The 20208-nt window shown below is 39.0% G+C and overlaps 1 protein-coding gene across 3 annotated transcripts in view; it reads left to right on the top strand.

The window, feature by feature from the left end:
• LYPLA1 (lysophospholipase I) overlaps positions 1-20208 on the top strand; it is a 36588-nt gene that overhangs the window by 13583 nt on the left and 2797 nt on the right. For 2 of the 3 annotated variants that reach the window (XM_012661425.1, XM_012661427.1), the window contains 6 exons: positions 5912-5977; positions 7820-7867; positions 9487-9557; positions 12507-12580; positions 14344-14442; positions 17227-17403. In XM_012661425.1, coding sequence (XP_012516879.1) covers positions 5912-5977; positions 7820-7867; positions 9487-9557; positions 12507-12580; positions 14344-14442; positions 17227-17403 — 535 coding nt within the window. The remainder of the gene's footprint in view (positions 1-5911; positions 5978-7819; positions 7868-9486; positions 9558-12506; positions 12581-14343; positions 14443-17226; positions 17404-20208) is intronic. The other variant, XM_012661426.1, reaches the window with a different exon arrangement.

Consider the following 20208-nt stretch of genomic DNA (forward strand, 5'->3'; position numbering starts at 1 on the left):
ATTCTGAGATGAGCTGGGGCGAGCAGGGCGGGCCCGAAGTGCTCTCGTTTCTTACAAAAAGCCCTTTAAACGTCTCATGGAAATCTGCCCTGAATTTCAGGCTTTTACCACTTTCTAAAGAGAAGCGTTGAGGGCAACAGAATCCATATGAGGCCAGAATGTCATGGAGAAGCCATTTTGCTTCAACCAGTTTAAGACAGAAAATCTAAATGAGAGGATTCTGGTGGCGTCAAGAAAGGCTCCAGGTGGCCCAAAGCTTCAGATCCACCAGTCCTTTCAGAGAAAAGAGAAACACAGACACAAGACACATCATTTTGTTCTTTATGAGGAAATGTAGTCTGGTCACATTGTCAGGAAAAAAATCTGTCAAAACTAAATAGCTTCTGTATTTTTTTCACTTATAAATTTCTCAATTACAATGATCTACACTCAATGAAACAACCAGGTGCCCCTTGGTATCTGTAGGGGATTGGTTCCAGGACTCCTCTCAGATACTGGTATTTGAGGATGCTCAAGTTTCTGATATAAAATGATGTAATATTTGCATATAACCTAGAACATCCTCCTGTACAGTTTATTTGGTTTTTTGTTTGTTTTTTTTTTTGCAATTAGCCGAATTGTAGAAGACCTCCTGTATAGTTTAAATCATCTCTAAATTACTTATAATACCTAATACAATGTAAGTGCTATATATAATGGTTATTATACTGTACTGTTTTTGTTCTTGTTTCTGTTTTGAGACAGAGTCTTGCTCTGTCGCCCCAGGTAGAGCATGTCGTAGCTCACAGCAACCTCAAACTGCTCGGCTCAAGCATCATCCTGCCTCAGCCTCCAGAGTAGCTGGTACTACAGACTTGCGCCACCATGCCTGGCTTATTTTTTTTTTAATTTTTAATAGAGATGGGATCTCAAACTTGCTCAGGCTGGTCTCAAACTCCTAAGTTCAAATGTTCCTGCCTCCTCGGCCCCCCAGAGTGCTAGGATTATAGATATGAGCCACTGCACCTAGCCTGTATTGGCTTTTTTATTTGTATTATTTTTCATTGTTGTATTTCTTATTTTTTTAAAAAAATATTTTTAATCTGCAATTGATTAAAGTCAATTACTGCAAGGTAAGATTAACATCTTTATAATAGCGTAAAACATTAAATTAAAAAATCAACCCACAGTATGAATGCGTATCCTTGTTGACAGCAGGGAAGGTGTGTTGCCCTGGTCCGTGACTGTGGCTTTTGGAAGGTATTTAAAGAAGCTTTAACCCTACACATCCAAAAACTTCATCATCTGTTTTGGGCCTGCCCACTCCCCAAACTGGAAGCAAATTGTTCTTAATATGTAAGGGTAAGTTTTTATAGGTTAGCCTCAGAGCTTTTATTTTTTCCTAATTCACTTCTGAGAGCTCCTTGATTTGAGACAGGAGTGGGATGAAAATTCAATATTGTAAACAGATTCCCTTTCATTGATTGATAATCAGTAAATAGTTACTGAGCATATACTAAACACCTATTCTGTGTCTAGCAGTGCTCTTTGAAAACCCTAGGTGTGGGCTGGGATATTGTCTTTGAAAAACAATTACAAAAAAACTGTGGCTTTATGCTAAAAGGCTAATGTGTATCTTTAAAGGGTATTTGTAACTGGGAGAACCCAGGTCGAACAGGCTTTTCCTCACCCAGGTGGCTACACCAGGTGTGCAGTTGGCAGGATTAGCCACAGAAGTTTCCTCCCCTCCTTTACAATTCCTTATTGAAGTATATGCATCACAATCCAGAATGGGTCTCTCAGATCTTAGCTTGCAGCTCAGCCTCCAAGCTAATCACAGACATGGAGCTTTTCTGAGGAAACAGCACAACATAGGGGTGTAGCAAACACCAAACAGAAGCCAACTAACCCAGCTCTAATAGGCACACTCATCCATGGGACCCTCTTCAAAAAGGCCTTTTCTTAAGTGTTCATAATCAATGGAGGGATGGCCACTCCAGGGGCTGCCACGAGAATCCTGGAGATGACAGCTTATGTGACGCCTTGTTTTGTAGCATTTGCCGATTCTCCCAAGCATTTCCCATTTTCATCTGTGACAGGAATGCGAACTTTAAGTTCCCTTTGCCTCATCAATGGAATATTAATGCAATTAGCAGCAGCTACAGCAGCAAAGGGAACAGAATGTCCTATCAGTGGTGAGACATTAATTAATGCATTAGGTCCTAGAGCTGTTGCTACAGCACCAGTTGTAGAAATGTAAGCTGTTCTCAATTCATTTACAGTGAAGGGAACATCTCCATGTCTGTTGGTGTAATTGACAGCAGCATTGAAGGACTGGTTAATCCATTGCTAGAAAACATAGCTGGCATAGTCCTATAAAATGTCATCGTACAACCTGTGATAGTCATGTTCATTGGAACCCAAGCTGACATTCTTCCCATCAAAATCTTCTTTTCCCCAGTGTCGGGATGAAAAGCTGAATCCTATAAGACCTGTAGGAACAATTTCTTGCTTGTAATCATGTACTATTCTTGCATTCTCTAGTTGTTCATTTGTTAACAGAATATTCCTGGGGTCAGTTGCAGTGAAGAAACTGTAACTCATCCAACAAAAGTGCTTTGATCGCATCAAGGTTCCTTGACGTTAGTGTTTGGTGGCATTTTTCCAGACGTTGTCCTGGAAGTTTAAAAGGGTCTCCCTGGCTGCTGTGTGGAAAGCAGACAGTGGGGAGATAAGAGTGGAAGCAGGAAGAGCAATGCAAGGTTACTCCAGTAATGCAGGAGAGAGCTCATGGTAGCTCAGGCCAGAGTGGCAGCATGGAGGTGAAAAGAGGTGCTGAAGTTCTGGATATTCTGTTGATGGCACAAATAGGAGTTTGGACAGTGCTTGCCCTGGTCACCACCCACGCCACTTGCAAGTCCCACTCCTGCCACCACCACCACCACCACCACCACCACCGCCAATATATTTAATTTTTTGAGGAATTGCCAAACTGTTGTCCATAGCGGCTGACCATTTTACATTCCCACCAGCAATGTACAGTGGTTCCATTTTCTCCACATCCTTGCCAATTCTTATAATTTCAAGATATAAAAAATTATTTTTCGTTTTTAGTTGATACATAATAATGGTACATATTAATGGGATACTGATGGCCAGGCACAGTGGCTCATGCCTATAATCCTAGCACTCTGGGGGGCTGAGGTGGGAGCATCACTTGAGGCCAGGAGTTCGAGACCAGCCTGAGCAAAAGCGAGACCCTGTGTCTACAAAAAATAGAAAAAGTAGCCAAGCGTGGTGGCGTGTGCCTATAGTCCCAGCTATGTGCGAGGCTGAGGCAGGAGGATTGCTTGAGCCCAGGAGTTTGAGGTTGCAGTGAGCTATGATGATGTCACTGCACTGTAGCCCAGGCAACAGGGCAATATTCTGTCTCAAAAAATAAATAACTAAATAAATAATGAGATAGTGATATTGCAGTACACGTATACAATATGTAATGATCAGATGAGGGCAGTTAGCATATCTATCACTTCAAACATTTATAATTTTATTTGCATTGTGAACATTCAAAATCCTCTGTTCTAGCTTTTTGAAAATACACGCTAAATTATAGTTAAACATATTCACCCAGACAGTGCTATAGAACACTAGTACTTATTCCTCCCATCATTCTTTTTATAGCGATCCTAGTGAGTATGAAGTGGTAATCTCCTTGTGGTTTTGATTTGTATTTCCTTAACAGTGAATGATGTTGAGCATCATTTCCTGTGCTGCTTGGCCATTTGCGTATCTTCTTTGGAGAAATGTCTCTTCAAGTTTTTCACTCGTTTTTAAATTGGGTTGTCTTTTTGTATGTGAGTTCTAAGAGTCCTTTATATATTATGGATACTAGACTCTTATTAGATACATGTTTTGCAAATACTTCTCCCATTCTGTGTCTTTGCACTTTCTTCATAGTGTCCTTTGAAGCACAACAGTTTTTAGTTTTGATGATTTCTAATTATTTTTTCTTTGTTGATTGTACTTTTGTTGTCTTGTCTAACAAATGAATGCCAAGTCAAAGGTCACAAAGATTTATGTATGTTTTCTTCTAGGAGTTTAATAGCTTTATCTCTTACATTTAGGTCTTTGGTCCAATTTTTATATATTGTGTGAGGTAGCAGTCCAACTTCCTTCTACTGCATGTTAATATCCACTTGTCCCAGCCACATTTGTTGAAAAGACTATTCTTTTCTCATTGATTTGTTGTGGTACCCTTTTCAGAATTAAGTTGACAGTAAATGGGAGGGTTTATTTCTGATTCTCAGTTGATTTATATGTTTACCCTTACTCCAGTACTAGTTTTTCGTACTATTATTTTGTAGTATTAATAACTTTTGAAATTGGAAAGTATAAGTCCTCTAACTTTATTCTTTTTCAAGATCGTTTTGGTGATGTGGTTGTCAGTTTCTGCAAAGTCAGCTGGGATTCTGATAAAGATTGTGTAGACACTGTAGATCATTTTGGGGGAGCACTGCCACCTTAAAAATATTAAGTCTCCCAGTATGTGAACCTGGGATTTCTTTCCATTTATACAGATCTTCTTTAATGTCTCTCAATGTTTTGTAGTTTTCAGAGTAAAGTCTTTAACATAGGTACACATATATATGCATACAATACACACATGAACTCATATAAACACACATACATACATTCGTGCACACATGTAGAACTTGAATAGCCTAGCTCAGAGGAAAGTGTTATATAAGTGTTACTGTTAATACTATTGCCATTAATCTTTTATATGTCCTTAACACTTTGGGCGGAGGTGGATTAAAACAGGAAAATAGTTAACAAAAGTATTTAACATTTGTTTGCAGCCTTTTTCATACGAGAAAGCTTAAATTGCTTCCACTTTATCCTTTAGTAGAGATAACATGTAAAAAGTATCTGGGAGATTGTAAAGTGTAAATAAGCAGGAAACTACATGTATAATATCCCATTTTTGTCAAATCTGTATCTATTGCTTAATTTATATGCAAGGAAAAAATCAGAAGGAAATGCATCAAAAGATTAACTATTTATTTCTGGCTAGAAGTATTATGATGATTTAATTTTTTTTTCAATTTTTCCTGTATACATACATACATGAGAAAAGAATATTAATTAGAGTTACTGTTTTTAATAGTGTCATAAGTATGTAGAGATATTAGACAACTGATTTACTTTATTCCTCTGAGCCTTTTTACTTCATATAAAATGTGAATTATATTGTTTGTCTTGCCACTTTATAAGCACATTGTAGTAAAGTTACAGAGAGATTTAAAAAAATCCGTCTTTTGGAAATTGTGAAGCCCTGTGGAAACATATGAAGGAGCACACATTGCTGTTCAGAAATCATGAGAGATCATCTTTGTCCCTAGCTAAAGCTTAAATAACAGCTGTCAGGTAATTTTTAGGTTCATGGTGGTTTACTATCATTTTTTTTTTTTTGAGACAGAGTCTCACTCTGTTGCCCGGGCTAGAGTGCCGTGGCATCACCCTAGCTCACAGCAACCTCCAACTCCTGGGCTCAAGCGATCCTTCTGCCTCAGCCTCCCAAGTAGCTGGGACTACAGGCATGCGCCAGCATGCCCGGCTAATTTTTTCTGTATATTTTTTTTTAGTTGTCCGATTAATTTCTTTCTAATTTTAGTAGAGACGGGGTCTCGCTCTTGCTCAGGCTGGTCTCGAACTCCTGAGCTCAAACAGTCCACCTGCCTCAGCCTCCCAGAGTGCTAGGATTACAGGCGTGAGCCAGCGCGCCCAGCCGGTTTACTATCATTGATGGTCTACTTTTAAGATATTTTAAGGATTTAACGTTCATCTTCAGATTTTTAAAGTACTGTTCTACTAATTTATTTGGATTTAAAAACAGTGTCTAATTGCATTTTTCAAATCATTTTTCCACCAGGCATGGATGGGCAGAAGCCTTTGCAGGTATCAGAAGTTCACATATCAAATACATCTGCCCACATGCGTGAGTATTTCTCATCTTCAGGCTTGTGATTCAGAGTCTGGAGAGAAACGATTGTGATAGCTTTATCCTTACAGAAAAGTATTTGAATATAATAAATGTTTATCTTTTAAATATTCAGTTTAAGAATAAAGATTAGTAGGATTCCTGAAAACTAAAATGACTCTCGGTTATATTGAAATATTTTTTTTCTTTTTTGTTGAGAAATTTAAAATATTGCTCTCTTGGAGGTTAATTGAACTTAAAGCCAGAAAAATTATTTTGGATATACAAATATCTGTAAAGTTGAAAGGATATCTGTGGGATATCTCTGAAGGGAACTTACTGGTCAAATCTATGAGAAATCTTTTATGTTGAGAACGCTCTTGGATTTTATCACTTAGAGGCAATGTGATATACTATAGAAAAATCACAGGTTTTGGAGTCTGATAGATTTGATTTTGAATTCTGGCTCTGAAAATGTTTGTGGAGTCAAAAAGAAACTAGTGGCTGGGCGTAGTGGCTCATGCCAGTAATCCTAGCACTGTTGGAGGTTGAGGCAGGATGATTGCTTGAGGCCAGGAGTTTGAGACCAGCCTGAGCTAGAGCAAGACCTTGTCATTACAAAAAATAGAAAAATTAGCCAGGCGTCGTGGTGCACTATAGTCACACCTACTCAGATGGCTGAGACAGGAGCATTGTTTGAGCCCAGGAGTTGGAGGTTGCAGTGAGCTATGATGACACCACAGTGAGACTTTCTCTCAAAAAAAAAAAAAAAAAGGAGAGAAAGGAAAATATAGTAAGTTTTGAGCAAACTCAGAAAATCATTAAAATTAGCAAGTTTTAAGTCAAATGTTTGCTGACAAGCAGTAGTCATGGAGAAGACAGAGGGATTGGATACATGCTAGTAGGTTAGTAATTCATCCTCAGAAGTGATAGTAGCCTTAGAGTTGAGACAGATCATGAACATGAAAGAGGGAATGGGAAGAGGAAAATATTTCAGAAAATTAGATTCCTCCTTCTTTTTGTCCTGAAACAGAGGGTCTGTCTTACATCTGTAAGCTACAGCTGAAAGCTGTGGCTGGGGTTGCTGTGTCATCATCTATTAATAGTATTCTGATCAAGCAAGACACAGAATTCTTGATTATGTTGGAATTTCCACTGTATTGTTATTTGTCCCAAGATTGAATTGCTTTAAAGCTATTTCCCATCTGGGGAAGTTTGTATTCCTAAAGAAATTTTGAAACAGTTTTTTAACCTCTAAGGTAGATTTATTTCATGAATCGGAAGGATAGTTGTAAGATGTAGCTACAGTGTATTTATTTTTCTTTCCTTTTTACCTAGCTAAATTCAGATTATTCAGCATATTTTTCATCACAGATTTGAATTGGGTATAATGGACACTTAGGCAAATTTTGTATTTCCCTTATTTATTTAGAGGTCTCTTAATCAAGCAGGTATGTAGCTGAGAACTAGAAAATAAGCAAAAATGTAATCTGAGCACATGGGAGATGATGCTACAGTATTTGTGCAATAAAGTGTTCATTGCCCTTAGCTCCTTTCCAGAGTTTCATATTTTATACATTTCCAGTTGTCTTAGTTCCTGGTTTCCCTTCTCATGTCTGAGAAGTTAAAAGTATTATTAAGTAAGGGTGTTGAGAAAGGGAACATTTTTTATCATGCTTAGTCCTTTGCTGCTGCTGCTGCTGTCTTTAGAACACGTTTGGAGGGAATGGAGAACAGCGTTCATACGTTAAGATTGTGGCATACAGTTTTGTGTGGGTTTCAATCCGTTTTTGATTGATGGGATTTTTCAGTCTTTATGCTTTGCTATTCTTATTTTGCTGTTTTCTCTTTCTCATGTAGGCCAGTTAGGCCTGTTACATTAAATATGAACATGGCTATGCCTACTTGGTAAGTAAAAATTTCCTTTTTCAATAAGAACTTTATGTTACTTAATCTTTTATCAGAAGTTCTTTTATTGTATAGCAGCTTTTTAGTTATTTTTAAATTGTAAAGTTACATAATTAACTTTAACTTTTACTTATTTTTTATACTTTAGATTTGAGAGTAAATTTGAGGAGCTGTACACAGAGTTAGAGAAATAGGGGAGAATGAGTGAATAGAAATAATACGGGAAAATATCTCCACTGCTTGATAAACCTATGTTGATTTCGGTGACCAGACGTTTAAATGCTCCCCTGTTGCATACACTCCTGTTAAGCCACAGCCTCTTCACCCTTCCAGTTTCTTGCTTTCCTGGAGAGCTGGCTAGTTTTTAAGGAAACCCTTTCCCTTTCAGCCCCCTGGAGATATTCTCACATTCCCTGTGTACTTTATGGTTAGGAAATAGAGTCAGTTTTGCAGACTGTGACTTCTCCCTCTGCTCTCTCAGATCCCTGCCATTAGGCCTCTTAAAAAATGATGACGTTGACACCTGACTGATATTTTCCTTTCCACTCAAGCTCCTGCCACTATTTTATCTTTTGGGTGACTGCAGGATCCAGTGTAAATGGCTCTTTCACAACCCTGACTGGCTTGTTACTTCCTTGACCTCTTGTCTTCCCCAGGAACCAGGGCCTTTTTCTTCTCTCAACTTGAGGCATCCACAGCCATGTCTTGGGCTTTGTCATCTGGAACTGCCCCACTTCTGAAGTCACTTAATTCAAACTTACTAAGCATAACAGTTGTTCACCCTTTGAGTTTGCTTCCCTATTCCTACCCTGTTAGTTCTTAGATCTCATTAGAGCCTCCACTCTTTTGTCCTCTTTTTCCTTCTACTTTTCCCATCCATCCCTAACCCCATGCACTTTCCTTTTTACCCACTTTAGATTCCTTGGCAGTTTTTACAGGTTTCCACCCATCTTGGCTTTTGGTTCTTTCGTCTTCCCTAGCTGTAAAAATCTTTATCCTAGAACCAGAATTTCTCCCTGATACTGCCAGAGACCATAATGTAAGCATATAACCTGATAGAGAGTTAGAAAGGGCCGAAGGAAGACTTCCCTTGGTTTCTGGACCGAGGTATCTACAATGCATGATGAAAATGTTTTTCAGAATATGGATAAAGCTAAGTTTAAATGCCTGTGTTCACTAGGCATGAGGGTAGTACATGCAAGAGTGACACGACAAAGAAAAGTAACTATTCCACTGGATTGGCTTCAGATGCAATAGAAGAAATGAATGGCTGGAATTTATTACAAACTTTTCGGGATTGTGGGCTGAGATTCCTGCTGGGGTGTAAGACTGGACTAGGTAACTTCCTAGGTTCTTACCCTGAAATTATTTGGCACTGTGACTTTTTAACATAGAATCTGTGTTAGTTGGAGTGAAAGGAGCATACAGAATGTCAGGTCACATATTTAAGTTAATTGTTTGGCTTCTGTAGGCAGTTTAATTTGAGTTCCATGTTCTAGAGAGTAACTCATTAGCTGCCCTTTTTATCCAAACTACCATGAATTTAGTAAAATATACTTACCAAGAATAGATTTTCTTAGAATCCAATGGTCCTTTTAAGATTTTACCTTATTTTCCAGGTTTGATATTATTGGGCTTTCACCAGATTCACAGGAGGATGAACCTGGAATTAAACATGCAGCAGAATGTAGTAAGTACAGAAAAGTCCTATAAAGACAAAGCATTCTTAAATGTTTTTAGTAGATTCAGCGGTCATATTGATATTGATTAAATATTGCACATTTATCTGATCTCAGGAGGTACTGCTGGCTCCTTCCTTTCTGATCACACTCTAACTTGTCTGCCACGATGTCCACATCTCACTTGACTGTGGTTGGTGGAGATGAGGTAGATGGGGACCAAGCTTCACCTCTGTCAGATGCATGATAATTTTGCTTTGGACTGGCATGGTGGCTCACGCCTGTAATCCTAACAGTCTGAGAGGCTGAGGTAGGAGGATCTCTTGAGCTCAGCAGTTTGAGACCAGCCTGAGCCCCGAGAAAGAGCAAGACCCCGTCTCTACTAAAAATAGAAAAAATTAGCCAGGGTGGTGGCACGTGCCTGTAGTCCCAGCTACTCAGGACGCTGAGGCAGGAGGATCGCTTGAGCCCAGGAGTTTGATGTTGCTGTGAGCTAGGCTGACGCCACGGCACTCTAGCCTGGGTGACAGAGTGAGACTCTGTCTCAAAAAAAAAGAGAGAAAGAAAGAAAAATTGCTTTCATTTACATAGGCAAGTGGAGAAAACAGCAAAATGTTTAATAGTTGTGGCCAGTGTCTTTTTTAAGAAGACTTGACATAACAATGAAAATAATGATATAATGATAATAAACAATGAAAATGTTATTAATGAATGGTTAGTTTTAGTGTCATAATAATAATAGATACCACCGATTGAGCACTTAGCTGTTTACAAGCTAGGTGTTTCTTATAAATCACCCCATCTAACAGCCCCATCAAGTGTTAGCTCTGCTTTGCAGAATCTGCAAAGCCTGATCTGTGGTTAGTAGTTCCTTCTCCTTTATGAACATGGTAATGCCATTTGTTTTGTGCGTGAAAACATAACACTAACTTAGAGCCAGGCATGGTGGCACGTGCCTGTAGTCCCAGCTGCTTGGGAGTCTGAGGCAGGAGGGTTACCCAGGAGTTCAGGTCCAGCCTGGACAACATAGTAAGACCTGGTCTCTTAAAAAAACAAATTGTCAGAAAAAAATTTAAAAAAACAAAGAACAGCAATTTACTGGGAGATATATAGTTTTTAAAAATGCACTGAAGCATCCTTTTCTTTTGCATGTATGTACCGAAGTATTTACAAATAGAACAATGTGATGGCTGGGGTTACCTTGAGAATAATCTGGGTGTTGACTCCTGGCTGTGGGCGGGCACTGGGGAAACAGGCCTGGCTGTGAATTGATAATTGTGGAATTGAGGTAATGTGTACATGGGAGTCACTACGTGGCTCTTTCTACTTTTATATTTGTTTGAAATTTGCTAAAATACATTAAAACCCAAAAACAGCGAGATCCTTTTAATCTGTCTTTTAAAAAAACTATTAAAATCTTTGAAACAGGGAAAATACATACAAAAGATATTGGATATTTAGGAATGTCGAACTAAGAACACTGACCTCTTGGATTATCAAAAAGTAGATCAAAGCCAGAATCCTACAGCTAGGATTTTGTCTAAAAATAATAGATGACAGAAATAATAGCATGGCAGTGAGTGTTTGACCCCGTGGAAGACAGGGAGGGGAGGGCCCTGTGGAGAAGACAGGCAGGCCTGGGGAGCCCCAGAGTGGAATAGTCTGTCCTCACCATAGAGTTGGCCTATGAAATGCTTATTTCTTTCCTCTCTGAAGTGATGGATTATTGGGGAGAATTAGGGTCAGACTCAGAGTGGAAAGAGGACCGAGAGAATATGCTGCTGAACACAGGCGAGCGTGCTCAGGTTGGGTTGTCAGGAGTGCGTGTTGCCCTTGACCGGAGGTAGAAGGTGACTGGAATTAGAACCCACTACTCCACGATTGGCTGCTGTCGTTGTAGTTTGTGAAGATACCTTTAGCTTAGCCAGTTGGTTAACCGTGGAGAGTAATCTTTGTGAAACTGAGGGCGGATAGGCTCCCTGGCCGGCAGCTGATGCTCCCCAGGCCCCATCACAGCCACCCTCCTCCTCTCCCTTGCAGAGCTGGGCTGTTTCTGCTCCTTCTGCGACTTCTGTCCAGCCAGGGCTGTGCTGTCTCCCCTAAATAAACGCCTTATACTTCTCCTCAACAGTTCTTTAATTTCTTAAGTCTCCTTTACTGATTTCTAACTCGCTGTCCCATGCCCTAGTTAAAGGACCCCTTGCTTTTCATACTGGTTTAACTAAGAACTAAACTTTGCATAAAACAAAAATAACTTTAATTTGGGCATTTGATTTTTTGTAGCGTTTTAATAAAAACAGGTTTTTGGTTTTTTGATCAAAAAAGGAAATATAAATTTTAATCTTAAAAATGAAACTCTGCATATATGTAAAAAAATTAAAGGAGATAAATTTGTAAAAGGCACATTTATTCCAAAAACACAGGACTGATTATAAAGAAAAAGGAAATTCTAGGAGTTATCAAATATTTATATGACGCGTGTCAAAATATTTTGTAGAAACAAAAGTACTAATTTGAAATTTTTCCCCATCATTTATTAGCTATAGAAAAAATTAATGTTGTGATTTTTTAAATAGAATAAACAGTTTTAAACACTTAACTACATATAATTTTAAAATGACAACTTTTAGGTGCTGCAAATGCCTGTTGTCCCATAGATGAGCCAAAGGTGGATAATAAGTGTATATTTTTAAAAATCTATCTCTTGATGAGAGAAAGAATACAAAGTATTTGACAGGAAATTTTGAAGTTTTAGTTTAAGCAACACCTGCAAAATCTGAGAAATTCGATAATGCAAATACATTCTAATTTTGTATTGTAGTGGAGTGCTTCAAGTGTTTGGCTCATTTCTACCCTAAATATTGTTTGTGCTTTTCTATTATTAATTTTTTCTTTCTGTAAATTGTATCAGTGGGCTTAACTTTGAAAGTATTACTGATTAACTTTCATGTTGTTTTTAGTAAAGGCTTTGATAGATCAAGAGGTGAAGAATGGCATTCCTTCTAACAGAATTATTTTGGGAGGATTTTCTCAGGTAAGATAAAGTTCGGGTGGTATGTCAGTACCATCAGTATATTTAGAAGTCTGTGGTTTCAGTGCTCTTTCTAAGGAGTTTTCCATAGAAAATGGAAGATGTTATAAGATCTTGACTGTTACACTTACCTTTAAATGCTGGATTACATTTGAGTGGACTGGAACTAAGTAATTGCTACTTTACACACTCTTAACGCTTTTGCTATTTTCTGTTTTTTCAGCAGTAGCCTGAATGTAAATACATTCCAGGTTGCCGGAATGTATTTTCTCAAAATAATCGTAACACACATGTAATTAGGTTTCTAAGTTAACGTATTTTCAGTTAAGCAGAATTCTATTAACACAGGCATAAGTCCCCTGTTCTAGGAGGAAACTACTGATAGGAACGGAAAGGTAGAAGACAAGAGTGTGTGTTCCCGTCTTTGTCATGTAAAATAGGTTTTAGATATAAATGTGTCATGTTTATTTTTGGTATCTGTTTGCCTGTCTGTACTTTTTCTCCTTCCTTCTGTCCTTTCTCCACAGACACGACTTCTTCACAATTACCTTCTCTCTGTACTGCAGCATATCATGTTTGCTATGGACCTATCTCCAGAATGCTCTAGTTCCTAATCCGTAAATCTTCTAAATCAACTACTTTGTGTTCAGACCACCTTCATTAGGGAAATGTCAGAATTCTGGGATCATTTAGAAAACAGAATTCAATGGGAAGATATGTTGTTGATACAGTGCAGTAAACAAAGGTGTTATTGAGTTGGTGTTTGTTGAAATTTACAGGTAATGTACATTGTAATACACACTGTGAGGTAAACATAGGGACAAAAATGTAATGATTGATTCAAAATAGGAAGGGCCTATAGGAGTCTATATATTTGATATTCATTTATTATAGCATACGAAACCAACTCCTAATACCTTATGCAAAAAGGATTAAGCTGTCTAGGGCATCATGTCAAGGAAAATGAGGATGAAAATGAAGCAAGGCTAGGGCTAGGGCTAGCTGGCAGGACTAGCTAGGGCTTGGAAAGCTGGCAGGACTGTCTTTCTAGCTTTTGTCTCTGTTTCTCTGCCTTGGTTGCCTCTCCATCAACGGTTGGTCACCTCGGCTATTGCAGCCTATAGGTTTTCCATCTCGTGAGTTTACATGTTACAGGTCCAGCCACACAAAAAGACTGGCAGTCACTGAATCCCAGTTCCACATCCTGGGAGAAAGAACATCACTGTCTGGGGTGAGAAAGAATCTCATGTACCCACGTGGTGCAGTGACCCATGGGTACAGTCAGAGTGACGGGGTGTCTGGATGGCTGGCAGGAGTGTAGCTCCCAGAACGCAGGGTGTTGTGAGCTGGGAAGGCAGATGCTCTACAGGTATCTGCTACTTAGTCCTCATTATCTTGAATTCCTGTATTAGAAAATAATACCAATTTAAGATGATGTTGGATTTTAGGCCTAAAACTTTGCAGAAGAGCAAATAACTATAAACTCAGAATATTCCTAAGGCACATTGTAAATGCAAGAGTTTACTGTGCTGTGAACTGTGTATGTCTCTACCAATGGGGGATCGGTAGGTATGTCCTCTTTGGTATAAAGAACCATGTCCTTAAGGACACAGTGGTGCGTGTATGTATTTCTGCTACTTGCCCTGCTTTGGCTTTCATCAGCCACTGAGTTTGATTTTTTTTTTAAGTGGATATCGTTAATAACAAGAAACCTCATAACTTGCTGTTGTGTGTGTTCCACTGACTTTCCCTGCTTGTCTTTTCAGGGAGGAGCTTTGTCTTTATATACCGCTCTTACCACCCAGCAGAAACTGGCAGGTGTCACCGCACTCAGCTGCTGGCTTCCACTTCGGGCTTCGTTTCAGGTAGCCTGCTTGATGCATGTAACGTGAGAATGCTGAGCTAAGAGGTAGCAGATAATGTTGGCAAGAGGGTCATCCTTTTTTTAAAATTAATAAACTTTATTTTTTAGAGCGGCTTTATTGTCACAGCAATATTGAGCAGAAAATACAGAGCTCCCATATACTCCTGTCCCCACACAGGGACAGCCTCCCCACTTTGGACATCCCCCAGCCCAGTAGCACCTTGGTGAACCTACACTGACACATCATAACCACCCAAAGTTCATAGTTTTTACATCGGTCATCCTTTTTTAAAAAGAATTTCCTTAGGTGTTTTTTGGGATAGAATCTTGCTGTGTTGCCTGGGCTAGAGTGCAGTGGCATCATCATAGCTCACTTTAACCTCAAATTCCCGGCCTCAAGCGATCCTCCCGCCTCAGCCTCCCAAGGTGCTAGGCTTACAGGCGTGTCCTTAGACTTTTGTGATGTATTACTAGGTTTTGTCTATGCACTATTCTCTTTATTGTGGTTCACACAGTATGGAATAAGAAATAAGCCTTACTGTCATAAATCTTACGTTTGCAGGGTTTGATACATTTTAGGATAGATAAGAAAATTAGGACTATTTTTTTCTTCTTTTTTAATTTAATTTTATTTTTATTTCACAGTATCATGGGGGTATAGATGTTTTGGTTGCATAAATTGCTTTTGTACAATTTGAGTCAAAGTTATAAGTGTGCCCGTCACTCAGACAGGTGCATTGTACCCGTTAGTTGTGAATTTACCCATCCCCACCTCTGCCCCCGCTTGACTTCCAGTGAATGTTATTTCCATACGTACACATAAGTGTTGTTTGATTAGTTCCGATTTAATGGTGAGTACAGTGGTGTTTGTTTTTCCATTCTTGTGATACTTCACTTAGAAGAATGATCTCCAGTTCCATCTGGGTTAATACAAGAGGGGTTAGTTCACCATTTTTTTTTTATGGCTGAGTAGTACTCCATGGTATATATATACCACATTTTATTAATCCACTCACGTATTGATGGGCACTGGGGTTGTTTCCACATCTTTGCAATTACGAACGGGTACAGATGTCTTTTTTATAAAATGTCCTTTTTTCCTATGGGTAAATACCCAGTAGTGGGATTGCTGGATCAAATGGTAGGTATACTTTTAGTTCTTTGAGGTATCTCCATACTACTTCCATAGAGGTTGTACAGTCCCACCAGCAGTGTAAGAGTGTTCCTGTCCCTCCGCATACACACCAGCATTTGCTGTTTTGGAATTTTTTTTTTTTTTTGAGACAGAGTCTCATTTTGTTGCCCCAGGCTAGAGTGAGTGCCGTGGCGTCAGCCTAGCTCACAGCAACCTCAAGCTCCTGGGCTCAAGCAATCCTTCTGCCTCAGCCTCCCGAGTAGCTAGGACTACAGGCATGCGCCACCATGCCCAGCTAATTTTTTCTATATATATATTTTTAGTTGTCCAGATCATTTCTTTCTATTTTTTAGTAGAGATGGGGTCTCGCTCTTGCTCAGGCTGGTCTCGAACTCCTGACCTTGAGCCATCCACCTGCCTCGGCCTCCCAGAGTGGTAGGATTACAAGCGTGAGCCACCACACCCAGCCTGTTTTGGGATTTTTTGATAAAAGCCATTCTCACTGGAGTTAGGTGATATCTCATGGTGGTTTGATTTGCATTTCCCTGATGATTTAGAAACACTGAGCATTTTTTCATGTTTCTTGGCCATTAGTCTGTCTTCTTTACTTATTTTTTTTTTTGTAGTGATAGAGACGAGGTCTCACTGTGCTCAGGCTGGTGTCGAACCGCTGAGCTGCAGCTATCCTCCCGCCTCGGCCTCCCAGGAAGCTAGGACTACAGACGTGCACCACCGTGCCCAGCCTAGACCCCGTGTCTTATCACTACAAAAAAATTCACACAAAACCAACAAAACACAGCCAAGCACTCTGGCAAGTGCCTGTAGTCCCAGCCACCAGGGAGGCTGAGGCAGAAGGATCGCTCACAGCCCAGGACCTGGAGCTTGCGGTGACCCACCCTCACTGCACTCTACCCAGGACACTGAGTGACACTCCAAAAAGTTTCTGTCATGTCTTTTGCCCACTTTTTAATGGGGTTGTTGGTTTTTTTCTTGCTGATTTACTCCTGAGTTCTTTGTAGATTCTGGTTATCAGCCCTTTATCGGATGTGTAGCATGCAAATATTTTCTCCCATTCTGTAGGTTTTCTATTCGCTCCATTGATTGTTTCCTTGACTGTGCAGAAGCCTTTTAATTTGATCAGGTCCCATTTATTTATTTTTGTTGTGTCATGATTGCTTTTGGGGTCTTCTTCATAAATTCTTTGCCTAGGCCGATGTCTATGAGTTTTTCCAACATCTTCTAGAATTTTTATTTTTAACACAGAAATAATTTAGGCCAGGTGTGTTGGCTCATGCCTATAATCCCAGCACTTTTGGAGGCCAAGGTGGTAGGACCACTTGAGGCTAGGAGTTTGAGACCAACCCGAGCAACACAGTGAGACTCCTGATCTCTACAAAAAAATTAACAACAACAAAAAAAAACTAGCCAGACGCAGTGGTGGGCACATGTAGTCCTACCTACTTGGAAGGCTAAGGCTGGAGGATCACTTGAGCGTAGGAGTTTGAGGTTCTAGTGAGCCATGGTGACGCCACTGCACTGTAGCTCAGGCAACAGAGCAAGACCCTCTCTCATAAATGAATGAATGAATGCCTGGCACTATGCTCTATACATTTGAATAAATAATACTATTTTTTATGTTGTTTTTTGCAGGGTCCTATCAGTGGCGCTAACAGAGATATTTCTATTCTCCAGTGCCATGGAGATAGCGACCCTTTAGTTCCCGTGACGTTTGGTTCTCTTACTGCTGAAAAACTAAAAACATTGGTAAATCCAGCTAATGTAACCTTTAAAACCTATGAAGGCATGATGCACAATTCATCTCATCAGGTACGTGTGTGAAAGCACTGATCACAGCCATAGTTGTAGCTTCTTTCATGTGATACGTTCAAGATAAATAACATTTGACTGCTTGGGGATTTAGAGTAGTTAATTAATGAATTCATACTGAATCATAGGTTAGCAGGTCATTAGGTAAAAGTTTATTCTATTTAATTTAAATATCTACTGATTGCCTGTTACAGATAAGCACTGTACGTAATTCAAAGATTTTGAATTACATTCCCTTTTGTTAACTTTAAGATAAATTAATTAAAATGTAATAGGGGGAGAAAGATGTATATCCAGGTAACTGTATGGAAATCAGAATGTGATATATATTAGAAGTTTTCAAAAAGTGCCCTGTAAAACTGAGAAGAGTGAGATTAATTTTATCACTGAGATCATGATGAAAGAGCTAGATTTTGAAGGATGGTAGGATTTGGACAGCAAGTGTACAGGGAAAGAACTGTTAGACAGGAAAGCAAGCTGTCCAGTTTGCCTCAAGTCGAAGGAAAAGCCGAGTGTCACGGGACAGAAGACATAGGGAGCAGAGACTCGATCGTAGAGAGCTTTTATGTCATGCTGATGAGGCCTTGTTCTCTAGACAGCAGGAAGCCATTGATTTTTTTTGATCCAAGTGATATGTGGTCTACTGTATATTCTGGAGACAGGTGAGGCAGAATTGAGTAGGATTTGGAGATTAATTCTATGGGGGCAGGAAAGAAGGAAGTATCAAAATGGCCTCAGATTTCTAGCTCAGATGACTAAGAAGATGCTATCAGGAAGTAGGTACAAGGAATGGTTTTCGAGTAAAGAAAGGAGATAATACTGAGTTTAGTGATGTATTGAGATCAACATACCCCCATGATATCAAAATAGGATGTTGGAAATACTTGTCTGAAGCTTAAGCCTGTAAAAGGAGATTTGGAATAATTACTAATACTGTTATCAGTGAAGAACTATCTTAGCGCAGGAGGCTGAAGCGGGAAGATCACTTGAGCCTGGGAGTTTGAATCCAGCCTGGGCAACATAGCGGGACTTTGTCTCTAAAAAATAAAATACTGCCTTGGGAGAACATCATGAGAAAAAAAACTGAGGGATAGAACTTTGGGGATGCATTAAGATTTAGGCTAAGAAGGTATTGAGAGTATGGGAGGAGAGAATTTCAGAGTGGGAAGGAACAATGTCATGTGTTTCAGAGAAGGATTAAGGAGAAATAGGCCAGGAAGAAACTGTCTAATATTAAGCCACCCATGACCTTGATGTTTGGGGAGGTAGTGCCAAACTGTCATGGGCTGTGAAGTGGATAGGGAAAGGAAGAAGTAGAGGCAGCGTGTATAGACCTTTTGAAAGGATTTTGATAAAGTGGGAGAAGAGTAGGAAGTCCCTTTAAAAAAATTTATTTTTTTATTTAATGATGGTATTATGAATTGAATTTTGCCTATTCCCCAAGAACAGGTATGTTGAAATATTAATGCCCAGTATCTCACAAAGTGACTTTATTTAGAAATAAGGTCATTGCAGAAGGAATTAGTTAAGATGAGGTCATACTGGAGTAAGGCGAGCCCCTAATCCAATATGACTTGTGTCCTTAGAAGAACATGACTACGTGAAGGCAGAGACACAGGGAGAACACCATGAGACACCAAAGCAGAGATGGAAATTCCGTATCTGCAAGCCAAGGAGCACCAAAGATCTCCAGCAAAGCACCAGAGCTAGGAAGAAGCAATCCAGAACTGTGAGATAAGATTCTATTGTTTAAGTCACCCAGTTTGTGATACTTTGTTATGGCAGCCCTGGAAAATTATTATAATACACTTGGGGATACTCAGGATATTTAAATGTTGTTGGGAATGGGTCACTAGGAAGGGAGATAATGAAAGTAGAAGAAAGAGAGTCTATTAGTGGATTATGTTCTTGAAGGAGGAGATAGGAAACACTACCTCAGAGATACGGCCCTAGAAGGAAAGACATTTCTAGAATTGTAGTGAGAGGAAACAAGGAAGGTAAGGTAGTTTCTAGTTATGATTCACATTTTCTCTAAAACTTATGAAGTACAATCATCATCTGATGATGAGCTGGGCCCTGGTGTCATAGGAGATTTGAGAGAATGGAGAATATTTGAAATGGTCTCTGCAGAGAATAAGAGAGAAAGCTGAGGATCTACAAGATTGCCAGTCACCAGATTCAGAAAGAGCATTAATAAATGAATACATTTGCAGTTTGATTTGATATAGAGGTATTTTAAAACTTTTATCCTTATTTTATCTATCCTACTTTGAAAAAAAAATTTGGTAATAAACATTTTGAGTATTATAATTTGAAACCAATAATAGATATTCATATATTTTGTTGCCCCCTCACATCATTTGAGAGAACTGTTCATTCCTTTCAGGGCCTGTATTTAGGCTGTGAGGGTCTAGATTTGTTATCATCCAATAACAAATGTGTAATCACTGAATTAAAGCTTGTGGAAGCTACATAACTAGAAAAGGTTGAATTCCCATCAGACCTATAAATTCACATAGTCCTTGAGTTTATTTCAATATATGCAGTCATTTATTAAATAAAATGGCATACTAATATTTTATAGTTTGATAAATGTAATAATGAGTCCCTTGATAGTAGAATTAAATAATATAGAGGCAGAGTTGTTCATTAGCCTATTTAACAGTTTATTAACATAGATAAAAGCTGTCCAGTTAACACAAATATATAATATTAAGCCAATATAAAATTTCGAGAGGATTCTTATTGGTTCCTTGAGACATAGGTTTAGGATTGTATTCAGTTTCCATCATCCTGATCCGTACC

This window comes from Propithecus coquereli, unplaced genomic scaffold (assembly GCF_000956105.1).
Source record: "Propithecus coquereli isolate 6110/MARCELLA unplaced genomic scaffold, Pcoq_1.0 Scaffold71, whole genome shotgun sequence".
Taxonomy (NCBI): Eukaryota; Metazoa; Chordata; class Mammalia; order Primates; family Indriidae; genus Propithecus; species Propithecus coquereli.